General features: G+C 54.9%; 2 protein-coding genes across 2 annotated transcripts in view; both read right to left on the reverse strand.

Annotated features, from left to right (window-relative positions):
• The window catches only part of CNNM3 (cyclin and CBS domain divalent metal cation transport mediator 3), a 23708-nt gene extending 15927 nt beyond the window's left edge, over nt 1-7781 (reverse strand). The window contains exons 1-2 of the mRNA XM_045283834.1: nt 7621-7781; nt 163-247 (exon numbers count right to left, since the gene is read on the reverse strand). Of these exons, the coding sequence (XP_045139769.1) occupies nt 163-247; nt 7621-7781 (246 nt within the window). The remainder of the gene's footprint in view (nt 1-162; nt 248-7620) is intronic.
• Nucleotides 5503-20901, reverse strand: part of CNNM4 (cyclin and CBS domain divalent metal cation transport mediator 4) — a gene marked incomplete at its 5' end in the record, with an annotated part of 38238 nt that continues 22839 nt past the window's right edge. The window contains 7 exons of the mRNA XM_045283835.1: nt 5503-8022; nt 8236-8417; nt 13059-13121; nt 14459-14555; nt 14657-14826; nt 15142-15276; nt 18435-18578. Coding sequence (XP_045139770.1) covers nt 7837-8022; nt 8236-8417; nt 13059-13121; nt 14459-14555; nt 14657-14826; nt 15142-15276; nt 18435-18578 — 977 coding nt within the window. The remainder of the gene's footprint in view (nt 8023-8235; nt 8418-13058; nt 13122-14458; nt 14556-14656; nt 14827-15141; nt 15277-18434; nt 18579-20901) is intronic.

Genomic DNA, 20901 nt, shown 5'->3' on the forward strand with positions numbered 1-20901 from the left:
AGGCTGCGCCGGGAAGTAAACAAGCTGCGGGCGCGAGGCCCAAAGCGGATTGGGGGGCGTGGGGCTCCCGGCTGGCGGGGTTCGCCCGCAGCTTGTAAGGCCGAGGGGTGGACGGCGTCTGGAGGACGCGGAGCAGCGAGCCTATGTGTGCAGAGCAGGCACAGCCTCCCGAGTCGGCCCGCACGCGAGGGCACGCTCCTCGGGGCTTCTGCCTCCCACGGCCGCCTCCAGCTCCCGGGGCCGCGGGCTGCAGACGAGGCGCAGAGGAAGGGGCTGCTGGGTCCGTATTCCTGAAATTGAGTATACAGGAAACCTGCTGTTTCCTTAGAAGAGCCCATGTATTTTAGACCTAAAGGGCTGAACCCACTAACACCCACTGCCCATGCATAGCTGCTGAGCTGTAATCCTTACAGGAGCAGACAGCTGCGTTTCCCCAAGCAGCCGGTGGTGCACCAACAAAGCCAGCAGGGCAGCGAGAAGCTAAGGCTTATTGAAGACCTATATCGCTCCAAGTCTGAGGAAGTCAAACCCAGTCTAGACCTCTAAGGAACTTGCCTTCCTGCCAAGAGACCGAATGGTTAATAGGTAAACACACACCATTGGATCCCAGCAGCTACTTCATGTTATTAACATGTTGCAGGAGGAAAGTGAAGCTCACAAAGGCCTGGGATGGATGCTGGGTCTCGTAACTCCCCTGACAGCAACTAATTGGGAAATAATCCCGCAGAACCAAGATATACTGGAGAGGATCCTCACTGGAGAGTTAGAAGACAGTATGACCCATCGACAGTATGAAGTGTTCTTTACTCCATTTAAATGATCTTTAAAGGAGTGGTGGTGGTGGTAGTGTAAGAATCGCTGACAAGGCTTTTCTAAAGGTATCCAGAATAAGGGACTTGTATTTTTCGTTACTCTTATCTGTTTCCATGTTTCCTAACTTAAGGAGACATTGGCAAAGACTACATATGTGGGGAGGAAGGAGGAAGAAATGGGGAGCTGATATTAGGGGCTCAAGTGGGAAGGGAATGCTTTGAAAATGATGGCGGCGTATGTGCAAATGTGCTTGACACACTGGATGAATGTATGGATTGTGATGAGATATGAGCCCCCAATAAAAGTAATAATAAAGACTACATATGTTGCTGTTTGATACAAGGGGGCTTCAAAATGTTTGTGGAGAAATGGGATGAAAAGAAATGGAATGTTCCCACAAACGTTCTGAAGCTCCTCGAACATAACACACCTGTCATTTTAAACCATCTTTATAAGGATTCTGTAGAAACACATTTGCTGTGGCATGAAAATAATGGAATGTTTCAAAAGTGTAGATACCGTGGCCACAATTAATGTAAAACATGTTATTGTAAAAGATGAAATGCCCCATCCCTGAAAAAAAGTGTGTGTGGGGGGAATCCCTGGATGGCACAGTTAAGTGAACTGATTACTAGCTACAAGGTTGGTGGTTTGAACCCAGCCAGAGACAGCAGAAGACAGGCTTGGGGAATACCATGTGGAACGCAGTCCTACTCTGCACATGTGGAGCTGTCATGAGTCACAACTCCATGGCAACCAACAGCAGTAACCTGTGAACAGTGGACCTGTGGTGCCCTTTTGAATGGCTGCTGGGGTGGGGGTGGGGTAGGGAGTTTAACCCTTTCATGACCCATGGGGCATATAGTGCCCACTTACATCTTTCGTCTCAGGTTTGGTGGAAAGCAGCTACCCCACTTTTAGAGCATGCTGACATCCGGTGGGGGCCTGTGACTGAAGGACCGGTTTTCCACCGTCCTCAGCACCAGAGCAACCTGGGGACACACGTGTCCCATTAACTATCAAAATGCCTTATAGTCATGAAAGCACATGGTTTCAACAAAAAATGCAAAGCATAAATAATTCAATCTTAAGAGGGTTAGAAAGTGGTGGTGGTGTCTCTTCTAGGGACCCTAGCGGTGTGATGATCGGGCTGCAGTCTGCATGGCCTGCAGTGGGAACCGCCAGCTGCTCCCAGGGAGCAGGGTGGGGCTTTCTACTCCCAGGAAGACTTGCAATCTCAGAGACTCCTGGGGGCAGCTCGGCACGGTCCTGCACGGTCGCTGTGAGTTGACGTTGACTCGGTGGCAGTGAATGAGTGCCTATCTCCTCTGCATTGTAAGTTCAGAGCCAGGCGTCACTCGGCCGACGCACGTCCAGGTGGTGATTGTGATCAGCTCTGGAGTCATTTGCTTCACTCGAGATGGCAGAACGACATTGCTGACACTTCCCACTGCACAGTCGGGTTTCCATTTAAGGGGGGTGTGTGGGTGGGAAAACGCCGTTATAATAGCGTCAGCCCCTTCAGTTCAGTTTTCAGTCTTCTAGTGGAGATGAAATGCTGGCCCTGAGGGGAACCTGGAATGAGTCACAGGCCTGGAAAGTCATTGACTGGGAAAGCACTGCTCCAGAGGAAAGACCGTGAACATCCCTGCAGATTGGGAGACACCGCCTGACCTTTGACAAGATACTTTTTCCAGTCTCAGGTGCCCTTGGAAATGAACCTGTCGCTAAGTGCTCGGGGCAAACCAAACACTTTTGAGTGGAAGAACAATGGGGTCAAACTTGAAAGAGAACAGCCATTATTTACACTGCCCCTGAGAGTGAGCTCCCGTTTCTAAGAGGCCTCTAGGGTGGCATGAGCCCACACGGTACTTCGCCCACTTCTTCCTTGGCTCTGTACCATTCTTTGCCCGACCCCTGGTTAGTCATAGCATCAGTGAGGCGTTTGCCACTCGACCTTCAGTACCCTCCTTGGCCCCTTCTGGGCCATTTTCCTTACTGGTCGTTCCCATGTTTTATCTACTTTCCCTTGAGTTTTAAACCCATACCCGACTGTGCCGTTACTGGCCAACTCTCTCTCAAACCTTCACTCCGACCCACTTCCTCCAGATGCCTTCCTTATCTTGACTAGGTTGGGTCAAGGTTCTGGGAACTATGTGCTCCCCGCTCCCCAGCACCCAGTGCTGACCTAGTTATTCAATCACGAGTGCCCGCCCAACGCATTCACGATAAAAAAATTGATTAAAACAAATTCCGAGCGCCTGCACTGTAGCAGCACTGTATCTGTTCTAATGGAGGGAATGTGGAGTCCCCGTTCCTGGGAGCTGATTCCAATGCAGGGACAGCAGATTAAATATAGCAACCACCATGTTCTCATCCAGTACAGTGAACCCTCGCCACTTCGCGCTTAGACTTCCGCGGCTTCACTCTATCGCGGTTTTTGCGTAACAGCACCCACTGCCTACACCGGCTCCTTCAGAGGAAAAAGACGGCGACCCACCTGTAGAGTACATCCCTTAAGTCATTTCATAGGCTATTGATTACAGTATTTTTAAGAACTATGTATAATAATACTGTATGTGAAATATGTAAGACTGTAAACTAGATGCCATAAATAATATAATAAATAATAAATGATAACTGTAACGTCCAAAATGTTTTACTGTATTTTCCCTTTTTCGTTTAATAAATTGGGTAATACGAGTGTAATGGTGACTAAAGGGTGTTTTTTCATGTCCTCTATGCTCTAACTACGAAAATATTTGATTTACAAATAAGGAATCCTACTTCGCGGAATTTCATTTATCACGGTAGGGTCTAGAACCGATTAACCGCGATAACTCATAGAGGGCCTTCCTTCTCCAGGGACTGGTCTCTGCTGAACACATGCCCAAAGCATGAAGCTGGACATGGTGACCGCAACAGTGGGTTCGGGCTTAGGAGCCGCGAGAGGAAGGCGCAGGGCAGGGGGAGGGTGTTGTTCTGCTGTGCACAGGGACTGCGAACAGGAATCGACTCGATGGTGCCTAACACCACCTTAGCAACATGGAGGAAAAGGGGCCGAGGAGCTAGGGCGGGGCTGTTTCGGGGTAAGGTGACTGGCTGAGTGAAGGGCACGAGCTACACAAAGACCGGAGACAGTGCCAGGTAGGAGAAACGGCCAGTTCGGAGGCCCTGTGTGGCCATCCTCCTCACGAGGTGGTAAACTCCCTGACGAGGCGGCAGCCACGCCTGGCATGGAGCAGGGGCATAAACGTGTGTGGAATCACGGAGCAAACAGATTGGGAAGACGTACTTTGCCCACCTACACACGAGCTTTTGCAGTTGCTCTACTTTCAGTTTGCCATTTCCCCTTTGCCTCCCCAAGCGCCTCCCCCTTTCAAACACATTCCCGAATTTGTCTTCTCTGATGAGTCGCCCACCCACCCCCGTCCGCACCCGTGATCACACACGCCTTCCCTGACTGCCTGTGCACCCCACGGCCGTCTGCATAGCTGGGGGCACAGGAGTGGAAGGGGCGCTCGCTGCGAGAGGAAGCCACTCCACACCCGAACCACAGCCTGGGAAAGTCTGGATAGAGAGGCAAGGGCTCGAGACCCAGCTCCTCTTACCTTCCAGCCCTCAGGGGAGTGAAGGTGCCATGGCTGCACCCCCACCCCACTTCCCTCCCGTCCAGGGAGCACCAGTTATGTGCACTCAACTAGACTTTCAATGAGATGGATTGCACAGTGGCTGCCACAATGGGCCCGAAACATCACAACTGTGGGGATGGCGGTGTTGCGTTCTGTGGTCCGCAAGGTTGCTGTGAGTCGCGGTGCCAACTCCGCGGCACCTAACAGCAGCAGGAACAGTATCCTACAGGCTGGCCGTGCCAAACCACCCGGCGTCACTGTGGGGGCAGGTCTAGCCACCTGCTTCAGGAAGGAACATCCCAGGAGCAGTTTGACTCCACCACGCAGGGTCACCATGAGGTCCCGTTGTCCGGAGTGGGGCTGGCCTCCGGGTGGTGCCCATGATCTGTGCCAGACTTCTAACCGAGACTGGCAGACCCTCTCAGCGGCGGCGCTGCCGGGAATCTGAGCTGGTCATCCTCCATTTTCACCTTATGCCGAGTTTTGATTAAGGACCAGGTCACCCTCAGATCCCAGAGGATGAGGACGGCATTGCAATAGGTAACTCCCAAACCACAAGGAATCGTGGCCCAGCCAAGCTGACACGCAACCTTCACCATCACGGCCGGTTTACGCTCACCTCTCACACCCTAGCGCTCTGCCAGATAACACCGTCTTCATACAAGATAGCCGGAGCACAGACTTTCGTGTTGTCTCAGAAAAACCTCTGCCACCGAGTCAGTTCGGACTCATGGTAACCCTACAGGGCAGGGTAGAACGGCCCCTGTGGGTTTCCAAGACTAACTCTTTACGAGAGTAGAAAGCCTCATCTTTCTCCAGGGGAGCAGCTGGCAGTTTTGAACTGCGGACCTTGAGGTCAGCAGCCTGACTTGTAGCCATTACTCCCCCAGGGCTCCTTGTTCACTGTCTGAGTAGATGCAAAATGTCAGAGAACGCAGGAGTAAGTTTGTGTGTAAGCTCCCCTACCTGCTCTTGCAAGGGAGCGCTGTGGAGACCTTCAGGAAGGCCTTACCCAAGGATAGCACCTGACCCTACACAGGCCAGTCGCACCCCGGCCGAGATTTATACAGAGTTCTTTTTATTACCAATCAAAAATAAATTCCATATATTGTTTAGCAAATATTCATTGTTTTGTGACAAAAGACACAAGACTCATAACAACAAAACTCCCCGAGAGTCAAACTTATAACAATGCCAAAAAAAGAAAAATCACAAAAATATACAAATTAAAATCTTATGCAAAATAAATACGCATTATTTGCTATAGCGGCTGAGACTTGCCTACCCATCTGAATGCCGCTTGGGAAGGCCTCCCTTCCAGGGAAGACATGCAGGGATGGGCCGGTTCCGGGGTATGGCTCAGCCCAGGAACGGGAGGTTGGAATAGGAAGTGAAAAATTGCACAGGGAGGAGGAAGTTATCAGACCAGTAATATTTGGAGATAATTATGATCCTCTGTAGGAACTGATTCTAGGTGGGAAGAGTGGGGGAGGAGGAGGCGGGGCCTTCTGTTGCTAGGAACCGTGTGTGTGCCAAGAGGTAGCTGTAGAAGTGAGTGTACCTGCTCCTTTCACTGCACACGCACCCACCTAGCTTGGGCCATGCATTTTGCCCCCCGGCACTGAGATTTCTCAGTGACACAGTTTGGCAAACTCTTGCACGGTCACAGAAAGCAAACTACTCCTAGAAGAAAAAACAACTAAGGGGTCTCCCTCCAGGGGAACAAAGGTCTAGCTAGGATCCGTCCCTTGTGGCCGAAAGCCCACGAGCGTCACTACCTTCTTGCCAGGCTGTTACAAGTAAATGCTGTGCGTGGGGAAACCCTCTAACTGGCCAGGGACAGGTATACTTGGTGCAAAACATGTCCCGGTCCCAAGAGTTAGGACTTCCTAGGCACCTAGGAAGCAGAGCACTTGGGGGACAGGACCCCGTTAGCTGAGGGAACAACTGAATAAGTTAACACTCGGGTAGAAGGCCTGCAGCCTCCCTGGCCTGGATCGTGGGTCTCTGCTCCGTTCCACCCAATGAACGGTCCTGGTCCCACAGCCTTGCTACCAGCGCGAGGCCCGGAGCTGGCCCCACGGAGATGGCGCTGAGGAAGGATTTCACGGGGTGGAGCTCTGAGGGCACAGTACCAAAAGCCTCAGCAGAAGGCAGGCTGGCCTCTCCCGGCAGGATTACAGAAGTGAGGAAACGGGACTGCCAGTTATTTGCCTTTCAGGGGACGCCGTGCGAGCAAGGTTGGGCTAGCCTTGGCCAGAGGCAAGGGCATGACAACCTGCTCATGTTGGTTTTCAACAGGCCCCTTCACCCCCAGGCCCGAGAGGGCTTGTCAGTCTGGAAAGAAGGGCCACAGGGGGCCAGCGAAGGAGCCCCAACTTCCCTTTTTGTGGTGTGGAGGACGGGAGTGGGGAGCATCAGTCATGACCAATGCAGACGCCTGCATCCAGATTCATCCCTGGAACCGAGGAGTGACCCAGATAAGTCCCTTCAAACTGGGACACCTTCCCAGAGAGGGAAGCCTTTGGTCAAAGTGAGGGCCGGGCCTGAGGAGCAGGGAGCGCTGTTTAAAGGGATGAGACCCTGCCTGACGTTTTCAGTCAGCCCAGCAAGAGGGGAGGGTTTGCGAGGCAAACCGACGTGGGCACAGGAGAGAGAAGGCTCCGAGGAGCTCAGACTCGCCCAGAGAGCCCTCGGGTCCAGTGATTGCCATGAGCAGACGTGCCCCTCTTCTGTCGCTGGCTTACTGTGTCCCCATCACAATGATCCGGAATCCCTTGCCCTCAGCGATGCCACACGAGCCTCAACGCTTATGCCCAGGTATTTGTTCTTGCAGCTGGTTGGCCCTGTTTCCTGGGAAGATGGGTCTTCCTCTCAAGAAGCGACACTCCCCAGCTGACCTCTGGGGTGCCATCTCTGGAGAAGGAGCGGCAGAAGAAGGCTCCCCGAGTCGGGGCACAGACCGAAGGTCATGGCTGGGAGCAGGTTATGGCTACTGCTTCCTGGGGTGAGTTTATGGGGGCAAAAAAGAAAGAAACCTTTAAAAAAAAAACAGGAGTCCCTTAACTGTTTCCTTTCCTCATTCCCTTCCCAAAATGATGATATTTTAAAAGAGGAGCAATGAGCCTTGTTAGAAATTCTCTCAGTGAAAAAAACCCAAACCACGTGTGCTCACAGGAGCTGGCCCCCTGCTGCAAGCAGTCCGGGGCTGAGCAGCCGCGCTCGGAGCGGGTCTGGGTCCGAGGGCCCTGTCAGAGGGCCTGGTTCCCAGGGGCGGGGGCCCCTCTGGGTGCTCACGCGGCCACCACGCACGCTCTTCTGGCTTCCTGTCTTCATTCGGGCCCACTGGGGGGGCCCCCGCAGGGCTGGCGGGGGCCCCCGGGCCCTCCTGTCAGATGGCGCTCTCGTGGGAAGTCCTGTGCAGCAGGGAGTTGCACTCGTTGAGAAGGGTCGTGGTCTCATCCACCACGGGCAGCTCGGGCTTGTCTGTGCACACGGCGCACCCGCTCACGGGAAACTGAGGGCAGTTCTCCATGCAGGAGGCCAGCAGCCCATTCTGGTACTGCTGCCGGGTGATCTACAGGAGGGAAGGAAGAGGCTCACAGACAGACAGCACAGACCAGAAGGCAGAACGGATCGTGGGGCCCGGGCCAGAAACCCTCGGGAACACGTCTGGGGTCTGTGCCCTCCAGGCTGGGTGTGGTGGCAGAGAAGTGGCCGATTCACCAGGCCCCTGCCTTGGGAGGAGGGAGATGGCTCGTGCCAGGTGGAGGGCCCGAGAAACACTCACCTTAATGTACTGGAGGTCCGTGAGCGCCCGGACACTGAAGTCAGAGGTGTACTGGCCCAGGGGGGAGCTGCCAAACTGGACGTTGGTGGCTGCTGTGGGAGAGGTGCTGGTGACGTCTGTGCGGTCCGGGTAACTGAGAGAGGCCGAGCGGCTGAGGGCAGTGGGATAGGGTGCGGTGCGGTCTGTGGGGAAAGCGGGAGATGCTGGGGCCAGGTGCCACTGAGGCGCCCACACGAGTCGGGGAGCGGTGCCTGCACCCATCCCCGGGGGCAGGAGGTAGTTCTTAAGAGCAACCACGTGGAAGCTGTTACTGCGGAAGGTCTAAATTCTCAGAGCAAGGGGGTTAGTGTGTCATGGAAGACCCGCCGTGCAACGACAACAAGCACAAACCAGGGAGAAAAATCAAGGACTTGGAGAACGTAAGGCCATAAAGCCTCTCATTTTCCAACCAGCGGTCAAAGGCAGCGCCGCAATTTACCCTCGAGTGACGGGCCGTCTCGGCTCAGGAACTGCCGACGACGTGGGCATCTCTTGCCCACATCGTGTTCACGGTGGGGGCAGTGTGTACTCTGCCACTCGGTCCAATGCCCTTTGGGGGTCAAGACTGTGTCCTGTTCGTGGTTTGCGTGGTGGGTGGGCAACACAGTCCTAGCCCTACCCTGGCGTGTGCTGGGCCCCGGTGCCCGCTCACAGCACCTTGCTGATCTCTTCTCATGGAAGCAGAGGGCAGGGGTGTCCCTCTCCAACCGCCCCCCCCAGACAGGAAGTGGCATGTGGAAGTGGTCATTTATCCCTCCGCTGGCCTGGCAGAGGGGGTGGCTGATTTTTTTCACAAGATCCCAGGGGCCCCAGTGTTCAGCCTTCCCCCAGCTTTCTCTGGGCTCTCTGCAGACAAGAGGCAATGGGGGTTTGCCGCTCTCCCTGCCACTAGGGGCAGCACAGGCCTCCAGGTGATCCCAGCCCAGAGCAGGCGGCCCAGAAAGGAACCTTCACAGGGGCACTGTGCACATCACTGCACGTCGCCACCTCGTGTTGCCGAGACCCTCAGAGGAAAGCAAAGGGTGCCTGGTGAAGTTAAATGCAAAATCGTGCTCACTCACTAAAAGCAAACGAGGAGTAGGCGCTGCTTTGTTCATTAGTTAACGGCTAGTTGGCTAGTCTAACAAATAGCCCAGCCAAAATGGCAAACCATTTGAATTTCAGGCGACCGAGTGCATCTTTAGCTCAGTGAGACTGAACTGGTAAAACTCGCTGAACTTTAACAAAGCTTGGATTTCCATTCATAAACCTATGAAAATGCCGTCTGGCAAAATAATAATTTATGAATTATGAAGGGTTCATGAGGGAGGGGGAGGGGAGAGGGAGGGGGAATGAGGAGCTGATACCAAGGGCTCAAGTAGAAGGCAAATGTCTTGAGAGTCACGATGGCAACAAATGTACAAATGTGCCTGACACAATGGACGGATGGATGGATTGTGATAACAGTTGTACGAGCCCCCAATAAAATGATTTTCCAAAAAAACGCCATCTGGGGCAGCCGATGACTGGACATGAACGGCCATCAGCGGACGGGTCATGTGCTGTATCACTCATTCCAATTTAACACTCCTGGATAAGTTCTTAGAACACGCACACACGCCAAATCCTAGCTATTAGTTAATATTCCACATTAATTATCTGGAATGTTTGTAATGAATGCTTAGTCATACCCCCAAAATAGGAATGGAGTTTACTACCAACACAAATCAGTGGCCTGACCTACTAAAAACAGAGACCCTGGAAAGGTGTAGAGCCAGACAGGAAGCATCTGTTTCTGAGTGTGCCTTTCCAGGGGTTTGTCAGCTTGGAACCCCTGTTGGGATGGGACCCTGCAATTAACATACGGAACCAGACAGGACGATCGAGCGACTGTGCCATTGCTAGGCTTAAAGTGAGCCACCGCAGAGGCCTGGCTACCACCAGAAAGCGCTGTGCACCTTCAATCCCACCTAAACCCAGGCGGCAGTGCTGTCAGCAAGAAGCAGCACGAAGCAACAGCGGAGAAACGGCGGCCCCAGAAGCAGGAGCTGGGCAGCCATGGGCCTCTTGGCCGAATGGTGCGTAAGCGGCGAGGCTTGGGCGGGTGGTTTGCTGCAGAGTGGGTGCCTCCAGGCACTTGGTGAGAGAGTGAGAGAGCAGAGCCCTTGCAGCCCAGGGCAGTGGGTGCACATATAGGCACGGCTTTGTAACACTTGCCTAAGCAGGGCAGAGGCCAGTCAGCCCAAGAGGCCTGAGGAAGTGGAGGGGAGGAGGGCTCTAGGACTAGACAGAGGCCCGCCTCTGGGCAGGGCTGAGAAGTGGCTGTCGCCCTAAGCCGTTTGTGATCAGGGACCGTGACTCGTTAGTTCCTCAGTGGAGCCCTGGTGGGGTAGTGGGTTGCGAGGGGGCCTAACCGCAGGGTCAACAGCTTGAAAACACCAGTCGCTCTGTGGGACAAAGATGAGACTTTGCCCCTTGTAAAGATTAGTCTTGGGAACTCAGGGCAGCCTGCCCGTCCTACAGGGTCACTGTGAGTCGGCATCAGTGTGTTTGAGTTTCTGAGTTCCTGGAGTGGCCGGTCGTTCCGTGTGGCCCTTGATAACAGACGGAGCGCAGTGGAGCGAGCGCTGTGGGCGGGTCTGTGGGTGAGGGCCAAGTCTGACCTCCGACTCACAGCAATCACCCTGGGGAGTTGCTCCTACACTCTCCCCACTGGTGAAGTCACACTATGGCCACCGTGAGTGAGGAAAGTACGAGACAAAATACCCATTTATAAACTATCAAGGGCTCATGAGGGAGGGGGGAGCGGGGAGGGAGGGGGATAAAAATGAGGACCTAATGTCGGGGATTTAAGTGGAGAGAAAATGTTTTGAGAATGATGTACAGATGCGCTTTACACAATTGATGTGTGTATGGATTGCGATAACAGTTGTATGAGCCCCTAACAAAATGTTTAAAAAAAAAAAAAAAAGTACGGAGGCTTTACCATGTCTTCAAATGCCCCGTGGGCCCTGGTGGCACAGCGGATTATGCAATGGGCTGCCAACCTGCAGGTCAATGGCTAGAATCCACCAGCTGCTCCGTGGGAGAAAGACGGCTGTCTGCTTCGGTGCAGAGGTTCAGCCTTGGAACCCCGGGGTGCAGCCCTGCTCCGCCCGGCAGGGCCGCTATGAGCTACGATTGGTTCGATGGTTCGATGGGCAGCGGGTTTGCTAGGCTTTACTCGTTCTCCTTTCTATTTCCCAAGTTTCTAAATAGGCCTCTCTGTTTACGTTCCTGATGAAAACAAAATAATCAACGGAACATCGAAAAAGCAGGGGCCTGGTTGGGCCTAGTAATTTCACTTCTGGAAGAATAATCTTAAACACAGACGGAGGTTTAGGGCAGAAGGAGGTTTATAAGAGGGTAAGGAAAGACGGGCCTTCCGCTGGGACTATTCAGGAAGGGGAGGATCAGCAAACGCAGGGATATGTGCCCCTGGAACGTGGCGTGGCTCGGGAGAGGGAGGCCTGGAGAAGCACCTCTCGGCCCCTTAGAAAAACCCTCGGGACTCGGAGGCGAGAAAGAGAGACGAGACTTGTAGCACCTTTTGAGGTTCCTCATAAAAAGCAGGAGGCACCGGGGTGGTGTAGTGGTTACGAGTTGGGGGCCGATCCCCAAGGTCAGTGGTCTGAGAAAACCACAACCAGGGTTTTCCCCACCTGCAGGCACGCTACGGCCTGCGGGGACTCACGGGGCACTTCTACCCTGTCCTACAGGCTCGCCCTGGGATACGGCACGCACTCGATGGCAGTCAGCTTGGTTTGGGTTATAGACGGCAGAGGGCCAAAACAGAAAGGCATGCTCAGCAAGAAGCAAAACTACCTGACTGTATGAACCTGTAAAGATGAGGGAGCACTTACGGTAGCTACTGAGTGAAAGGCTGGCAGTTAGAAGCCGCCAGCGACTCCACGGGAGAAGAGTCATGGCCGCTGCCATGGTGAGGATGACGGCTGAGAAACCGTCGGGGACAGCGCTCTACGGTCTTGCTCCGAGTGGAACAGGAACAGGGAGGGATGGGAGGCGCCTGGGGTATTTGGTCTTTTCCTGAATTCTTCTGAATGGATTTTAATTCCATTATAATAGAGAAAATACAGAAACAATCATTGAGCCCTACCCCAAGGATAGTAAATGTAATTGTCCAATTAGTATAAAATGCTCCAACTAAGCATTCTATAGCAGTCCTCATGACCAGGCCTACGGCTCTCCATCTCAGGGGAGGAAGCCAGGCCTCTCGGAGAGGGCAGTGAGCGAGCCAGCACCACGGAGCTGGGATCCACAGGGCAGGCTGACTCTATGGCTGCTGGGCTGGCGGCCTCCCCTGAGCAAGAGACGCGCGCGCCGTCTGGGAAGAGAGCCGGAAGGTGTTTCTGAGGACGCCGACGAGATGGTGAGTCACCTGCGTGGTGGCCCCTTTCCTCCACAACACGGAGGGCACCAGGCTGGTGAGGGACCAAGAGACCTGCTCAGAGCCTGGAGAGAGGAGGCCCACGCGGCCTGGCCGGAAGCGGCCCTCCGTCTGTCTGGCTTCGAGTGAGTGCCTGCGTGCGCGGCGCCTCTTCTCACAGGCCTGAGGACCTTTGGGGAGCCCCTCCAGAGCGAAGCAGAGGCCCCCAGAAGCTGGGCACGAGGGCAAGCAGAGCCAGCGTTCAGCCGGGCCAGCCACTAGTCTGAACAGGTGGGGACCTTGGGCGGGTTAGTGCAGCTGCAGCATGTGGGGCAGGAGACAGGTGCCGGAGAGACCTTTTCCAGCCGTGCCACGTTACCTGAGAGCCAGAAGAGCAGGGAGTTCCGCTTGCCAGGCGGACACCCGGCCGGGGTTGAAGCCACTGGATCAAAAGAGGAAAACATCAATGATGGCAGGAAGCCACCAGCTGGCACGAGAACGAAGGCAGACCCAATGGGGCCAGGCCGAACTGGCAGAGAAAGGGGACGGCAGGGTTCTGCTGGGAGGGTAGGCGGGCCGAGCCCAGACAGTACCCAGTGCTCCGACAGGGAGACTAGAGTTTCTCAGGCATCCTCCCTGCCTTCCTCTAAGTGGATACTGAGAGCTTACAAGTAGAGGGGCAGAGCCCAGGCTTCGGACCCAGGCCCCAGAGGCATCCCTGCAGAGAATGAGTTGCTTGAGAACTGCCCGGACCTGCAGGTCCCTCCAGACAGCAGTGCCCAGCTGGTAGGAGGGGCGGTGCTCTTGGCAGGCGGGTATAGACGTGCTCTCTGGAGCTGCACAGGCAGCCCATTGGCTCCAGGCCCCAGCTCAGGAGCCCGGTTCCTCCACAGGGAGCAGGGGCAGGCCTCTATAGCAGAAGCACTTGAGCCGCCCAGGCCAGAAAAGCAGAGGGCACTAGGGCAGCCAGGGTAGGAGGCTCCTTCTGAGGTCTTTCTGTAGGAAGGAGCCCCCGGGCGTTGCTCAGTCAGCGCTGGACTGCTAAGCACAATGTCGGCGGTTCAAACTCACCAGCTGCCCCTCAGGAGAAGGAGTGAAGATTTACAGCCTTAGAAAACCCTCTCTAGGATCGGTGGCAGTGGGTTCAGGTTGTCTGTAGAGCATGGCTAACCTCTCTTGGAAGGTGTCTAGTCTCCACTTGAGTCCTAAGACCCTTCATTCCATTGCAAACAACCCTGAAGCCCAAGGCAGTGGCTGACCCCCCTGGAAAACTAACTCTCTGTCACCTGCCCCAGCCGAGAGGTTCCGGCTGGGCACCCTGCCTTCTGTCCGCATGGACTCTTTCCTCCCCTGACGACCCTGACCTCCCTCCAACACCTTCCCCGCATGGTCCCAGCTACGGGGAGCCACACCGGGGCTCTGCTGGCCGCGCTGCCCCATGCCCCGTGGCAGCTAACGGCTCCTCACTTCCTATCACATCCAGGGACTTTCTAGGGCTCCCTCACAGGTCCCTGCCCCCACAGTCCTCTTCCAGCTCAGGCAACCTGGTCTCACTGTGTCCAGGGCACGCACTTGGCTCGCTCCGGGCCTCTATTCAAAATCCCCTTCACTTCTCTCTTCCCTTCAGTCCTTGGGACTCCATCCAAAGAGACTCCAGGGTCCTGGCAGCTTCAGTCTCTAGCCGTGCCCTCCCCCCGGAGGCACCAGTACACAAAGTATCCTTGCCTAGGAGCCACTGCAGGCAGCTGGAGGCCAGCTGAGCCCGAGGGGCTGACTCACCCGAGGGGACCGGGGCCAGGGCCATGGTCCCGTAGTAGGAGAAGGCGCCCGTCTCAAACTTCATGTTCTCCTTGCCGGCCTCCACTTCCACCTTCCCCTGGAAGAGCACAGGGGCCGGGTCACAACAGGGAAGGAGGGATGACGGCATGGACACCGGCCGGCGGGGGGCCGGTGTGGCCGTCGGGGAGGGGCGCTGACCTGCAGGATGAGGATGAAGTAGTCGGCCGGCTTATTCCGGGTGTACAAGTAGTGGCGGCTGCAGTACTTGTTGTGCTCGTCAAACTTGAGCTCCTGGATCACATCTGGGTACTTGAGCAGCCGCAGCAGGATCTTCTCCGAGATGAGAGAGGGGCTGAACAGCGGCACCTCTGTGGGGACGGGGAGAGAGGACACCTTCACACAGGCCGGGCCTTCCCTGGAGACTCATCACTCGGTGCTACACCTCCCTGAGGAGGGGGCTTCTCGTCTGCCTGCCTGGGCCTGACCAGAGGCTTTCTGCCCTCAGCGTGTACGGCCTTGGGCTGATCACTCGACCGCTCCGTGACCCAGTTTCCTCATCTGTAAAATGGGAGCGGCCCACTTGACTTACAGCCAAACCTTCCAGCGCCGCAGCCCTCGGCCCATGAGTTCTCCCTGCAGGGCTGTTTCCCCACCAGCAGTTCGGTGTCTTCCCCGGTGCTTACCAGTGGCCAGGAAGCGATGGGCAGCCAGAAGCAGCTGCGGGGAAATCTTCACTTTGAGCTCGTTGTCAGGGTCCTTGAAGGCAGAGAAATCTCGCTTGTTCTTCTCAGACACCCGCTTCCGGCTTCGGTTGTCAGCTGCAAGAGGAAGAACTGGAACTTAGCCTGCCTAAGAACCCTTCCCTCTAAGAACCTCGGAAAAGCCGAGCACCCACCTTTCAACTCCCAGATCTGATGGGCTCTTCAACCCAGAGCAGCGGGCTTCGAGCCGGGCAGGGGCTCACAGGCCCAGAGGCTGGCAGGAGTGGAGGCGGCGCCTCCCTAACTAGGGCCGCACAGGCCACCCCATACCAGTGCCCAGCGAGCTCTGTTGCTGCTGTGAGGAGCCGCCCAGTGGGCACTGACTCAAATTGACCCCGTGTGCAGCAGAACAGAACACCGCCCAGCCCTGCACCTTCCTCACAATCGATCCTCAGGCCCATTGTTGGAGCCATTGTGCCCACTCGCCTTGTGGAGGGCCTCTGCCTATTTTGCTGCCCCTCTGCTTTACCAAGCAGGTGCCCTCCCTCCTCCAGGAACCAGTCTCTCCTGACGACGTGTCCCAAGTACATGAGACAAAGTCAGGCCATCCTTGCCTCTAGACAGCAAGTAAAGCAAGGCTTTATGAAATCCTGGTGAGCTGTAGTCAATTAATAGGGCCCTGCTAGTCACCATTCCTTCTATGCTGCTCTAGTTCTGGACTCTGAGCTCGTGGCTGTAGTCCCGTTCTGAAGGGCGGTTCCCACCAAGCTAATGGGAGGATTCAGGTGGGATTAGGACCTGACTAGTCGAGGGTGCGAACCCAGCCGTGCCCTTTGCTTCCTTGGGAACATCTTTCAGAAGCCACCTTAGCAGAGTATAACCCAGCCACACCCTTTGTTGCCTCAGGGGCATCTTTGGCTCTACCTCGGTAACAGGTGTGACTGAAGACACAGTCCTTGGTCTTCCTGGGATGAGACATCTATGCAGGTCTCACCCACGTTGCACTGAGCTTTGGCAGAAGCAAGAGCTGCTATGTCTTTGGGACCTTTTTGGCTTGGGGCTCTGACCGGTGCATTTGGCTCACCTCTGCCTGACCCTCAGACTTGGGACTAAACAGCACCCACCACCACGTGAGATTTCCTCCAGGTTTTATGAGTTTCTGTGGGACATTGCAGAGCCCAGAGATGTGAGGGGATATTCTCAAGGGAGGATGGGGAACAAGGAGGCCCAATAGCATCTTGAAGGGTTGGACATTTGGGATGCCTGTCGGCTACAATGCCTTGGGACTGTTGTCCTGACTCACAGCAACCCTGTGTCTAGCAGGAGGAAACACTGCCCAGCCCTGCTCCATCCTTATCATCGTTCCTGTTTGGGCCCATGGTTGCAGCCACTGTCAATCCATCTTGCCAAGGGTCTTCCTCGCTTTCGATGACGTAACCAAGCACGATGTCCTTTTTCAAGACTAGTCTCTCTCTCTCAAAAAAAGTCTCTCCTGGTGACACGTCCAAAATATGCAAGACAAAGGCTCGGTACCCTTGCTTCTACACGTCTGGCTGCACTTCTCCCAAGGCGGATGTGTCTGCCCTTCCAGCCCACAGTGCTTTGACGCTGTCAGTGCCATAGTTCAAAGCATCGACTCTGCAGGCTTTATACCAACTTTCACATGCGTGTGAAGCAACTGAACACACCGCGGCTCGGGTCAGGGGCACCTTAGGCCTCAAAGCAACATCCTTGCTTTTCAACAATGTAACGAAGTCTTGTGCAGCAGATGAGCCCAGTGCAATTTGGTGTCTGCTCTGTTGGCTGCTGCTTCCATTGAGCATTGATTGTGGATCCAAGCAAGCCGAAATCCTTGACAACCTCAATTGTTTCCATTTGTCATGATGGCACCTATTGACCCGCTGTGAGGAGTATGGGCTTCTTTACATTGGATTGCCATCCATCCTGCAGGATGAAAATCTTTGATCTTGATCAGCAAGGGCTCAAGGACCCCTCACTTTCAGTAAACAAGGTTGTGTCAACAGGTTCGTACCAAACCTTCCTCTAATCCTGGTGCCGCACACGATACTGCAGCTTCTCTAGTGAGTTGCAAAGGCAAGGTGAGAGAATGCAGCCCTGATGTATGCCTTTCCTGATTTTAAATCATGCAGTATCCTGTGGTTTTTGTTTGTTTGTATAACTGCTTCGTGATCTATGTACCAGTTCTGCATGAGCACAATGACGCGCTCTAGGATTCCCATTCTTCTCAAGGCTAGCTACAAGTTGCTATGGTCCACACAGTCAGATGCATTTGCACAATCAATAAAACACAAGTACACATCTTTCTGGTCTTCTCTGCTTTCAGCCAAGATCCATCTGACATCAGCAATGACATCCCTGGTTCCACGTCCTCTTCTGAATCTGGCCTGAATTTCTGGCAGCTAACGCTCTGTCATGCACTGCTGCAACCGTTGTTGGTTGATCTTTAGCAAAATTTGACGATCGTGTGGTATCAACGGTGACGTTCTACAATTGGATCGTTCTGCTGGGTCACTTTCTTTGGATCGCCTCCAGTCAGTTGCCAAGTCCGTGCCGTCCAAATGTCTTAACACAGCAGGCGAGTGCTTCCTGTGTGTCACCAGCTTGCTGAAATGCGTTCTTTGGTGTCCGTCAATGCCTGCAGTCTGGTCTTTGCCGAAGCTCTCGGTGCAGTTTGGACTTCTACCATTGATTCTTGCTGATGTGCTGCCTCTTAAAATGACCGGATGCCGACTAGTTCCTTCTGTCTCAGTGCCCGTGTATTTTTCCCATCATCTCTTGAGGCTTCCCGCATCATTCAGTGTTTTGCCCACAGAATCTTTCAGCCAGGCAATTCAAGGCTCGAGCTTTCCTTGAGTTCTCTCAGCTTAGGTCTGCTGAGGACGGTCGTCCCTTTCGGCTTTCTACCTCTAGCTCTTTGCACATTTCAGGAGACTTTACTTTGTCCTTCTTGAACGGCCCTTTGAGATTTTCTGTCCAGTTCTCGTCCGTCGTCATTGCTTCCAGCTGCTTCATGATGAAGAGCGAGTGTCAGAGTCTCTTCCGACGTCCACTGTGACCTTTTCTTTCTGTCCTGTCTTTTGAATGACCCTTTGCTTTCTTCCTGTGTGATGCTCTTGGGACGGTCTAGCACTAATCTTTTTTAAAGATTGACCACATGACGGTGCGGGGAGGCACTGCCCCGGTCCTGCACTGGGGACTCTCCAACCAGGGACCCCGGGGTTCAGACCTGAGCAGGACAGGGGCTCTGCACTCACTGTACATATCTGACTCGTCCAGGATCTCCGACTTGATGATCTCCTCAATGACGTCCTCCAAGGTGACCAGGCCCAGGACCTCGTAGAAGGGGTCACCCTCGCCCTCGTTGTTCACCTTCTGCACGATGGCCAGGTGGGACTTCCCTGTGGGGACAAGGCAGTGCGTCACACAGAGCAAAGGCGGCGTGTCTGGAGGCGTGGGGGACTCTTCCCCTTACACTTACTTCACAAAGTCCCTATTGTGAACAGAAGTGGCTTGAATAAAAGCAAAGACCAAGAGTGGTAGTATTATTTCTTCAAGTGCATTTGAGTTTGGACCACTTGTCTCATGGGATGGGATGGCAAGGCCCCGCCTGGTGTCACTTATCAGGGGTGTCTGGGAATCTTGGGGGATGGGCAAGAGCCATATTGACAACCTGGGGTGGGCACAGAGAGTCCATGGCCGGGGACCAGTGAGTGAGCTGGACAGGGGGCTGATACCGCCTACCCTGAGGCCCACGTGGCCCAGTCTCACAGTCCCTCACACACAACTCTCTTTGGTAGAAGTCCCCAGACTGATCCAGGGGCTGTCACACTGTCCCAGGCCAAGTCTCTCAGTTCCTAAAGCCATTAACAAATTAATGCAGAGCGTAATTAGACAGATAGGGATTACAGCTGGAGAGGGGTCGCCCCTCAATGTAAAGCAAGGGGAAGTTGTGAGGCAGAGAGGGTGGGGAGGAAGCCCTTCCACAGAAGCTGGGGGTGGCAGAGCTTCCCAGGTCCCTCCGCGTGCTTCTCACCCTGCTCCTCCTGTGCCCCGGGCGGGCAGGGCGACGGCCAGGAGGGCGTGTGGGGACCCAGGTTTGGAGCAGCCTAAGGGGCAGTCTGACCCGTCAGCCACTCTGCTGGAGAAAGCTGTGACCGTCAGCTTCTGTGAAGGTCGACAGCCGGGGGACGCCCACGGCAGCTCTGCCCTGCCGGACAGGGTGTCACTAGGAGTCACAACGGACTCCCCAGCAACTGGCTTGGGTTTTGTTTGTCTTTGCAACGGTGGCCCCAGAAATCCCACCACCGGGTGTGTGTCATGCAGCTATAAACGTCACACGAGCAGAAAGGATTCAGCCAAAGCCAGTGTGGGCATTCTTTTTAGCTTCCCCAAACCCGGGACACCATAAACATATAGCAGCAGGCGCACGTCCTGACCACGGGACAGCCTGGACGTAGGATGAAGCCAATACGCTGTTGCGTGAAAGAGCAATCGTGGGGCCGAGGGCAGGCGTACACACCACGGCATGTGCGCACACGGGCACGTGCCCACACACACGGGCCTCTGCTCGGGCCCATCCAAGGAGCGAGGCGATGCAGTGGCTACAGTCCAGGCCTAGAGGCCTTGATTGTCCTTCCTCTGGACCTCTCTGTTCTGCCCTCCGGGTCCACTTAAATGGGCATGTTGTCCTTTGATAATTTTCAAAAGCAGAGGGAGGAATGAGGTGAGAAGGACACCAGGAATAGGCCAGAGGCTCTAGCGTGGGCGGCCACCCTGCCTCCTACTGCCTCAGGCCCTGCTTCTGAGAACCGGGTTGTTCAGGTCATAGCTTCTTGCCCAGAGCAGATCTGGTGGGAAGCGGGAGGCACCAATAGAGGGCATGTGTTCTGCAGTGGAGCCCCGAGCAGGAGCCTGCCTGCCTGCACCCTGCAGCACCCCATGGCTTCTGAGGCGCTCCTGGGACCCACCGTGACCTGAGGCCGCCCTCTTGTGGCAGCCTGCTTCATGACAGGCACTTTCTAAGGACCTGCTGCCTCCGAGGCTGCCCCTCACACAAAGGTGCCTGGCTGGGGGTGAGTGGGGCTAGCTACCCAGGCTGAACCAGCCCCGAGATTCTCTCTAATGGGTCTGACCTGAGTGGGTGTCTTTTCTGGATGGAGCGGAACTTTTCCCTGCCCTGGTGAGGTCTCACCCTTGGATGACTTGTCCAGCCTCTGGCCCTGGCATTGGACCCTCTGCTCCTGGGAACCCTTTCCTGCTCCTCTCCCCTCACCCCTTCTACTCCCACCCCCCACCCCCCATCTTGTTCCTTTCCCTTCTCCCGAGCCTGCTGGGCGCACAGGGTCAGTCCTTAGACCTGGTCCCTGCCTGGAGCCGTTAGATACTAACTATACATCAAAGAGCCCAAACAGGCATTTCCAGCTCAGAACTGTCCCCCACTCTGCCTTCACATATCCAGCTGCTTCCTGGTGGCTCCACTCAGATGTCCACCTTGAGGGTGGCCAGACACTGCCTTGAGTGAGGAGAGGGTGGAGCTCCCTCAGAGGGAGAGGGGAGGGCAGGGGGGTGGATGGAATAGAGGGGGTAGTGGTGTTGAGGATGGTTGAACTGTTAATGCAGAGGTGATGGTCTGAAATGTAAACCCCCCAAAACCTAATTCACAATAAAATAAAAAATTCATTAAAAAAGATAGTGGGGGTTGGAGACGAGCCAGTCAGGGTG

This window comes from Echinops telfairi, unplaced genomic scaffold (genome assembly GCF_000313985.2).
Source record: "Echinops telfairi isolate 266 unplaced genomic scaffold, ASM31398v2 ScPeMD7_7467;HRSCAF=8505_1, whole genome shotgun sequence".
NCBI lineage: Eukaryota > Metazoa > Chordata > Mammalia > Afrosoricida > Tenrecidae > Echinops > Echinops telfairi.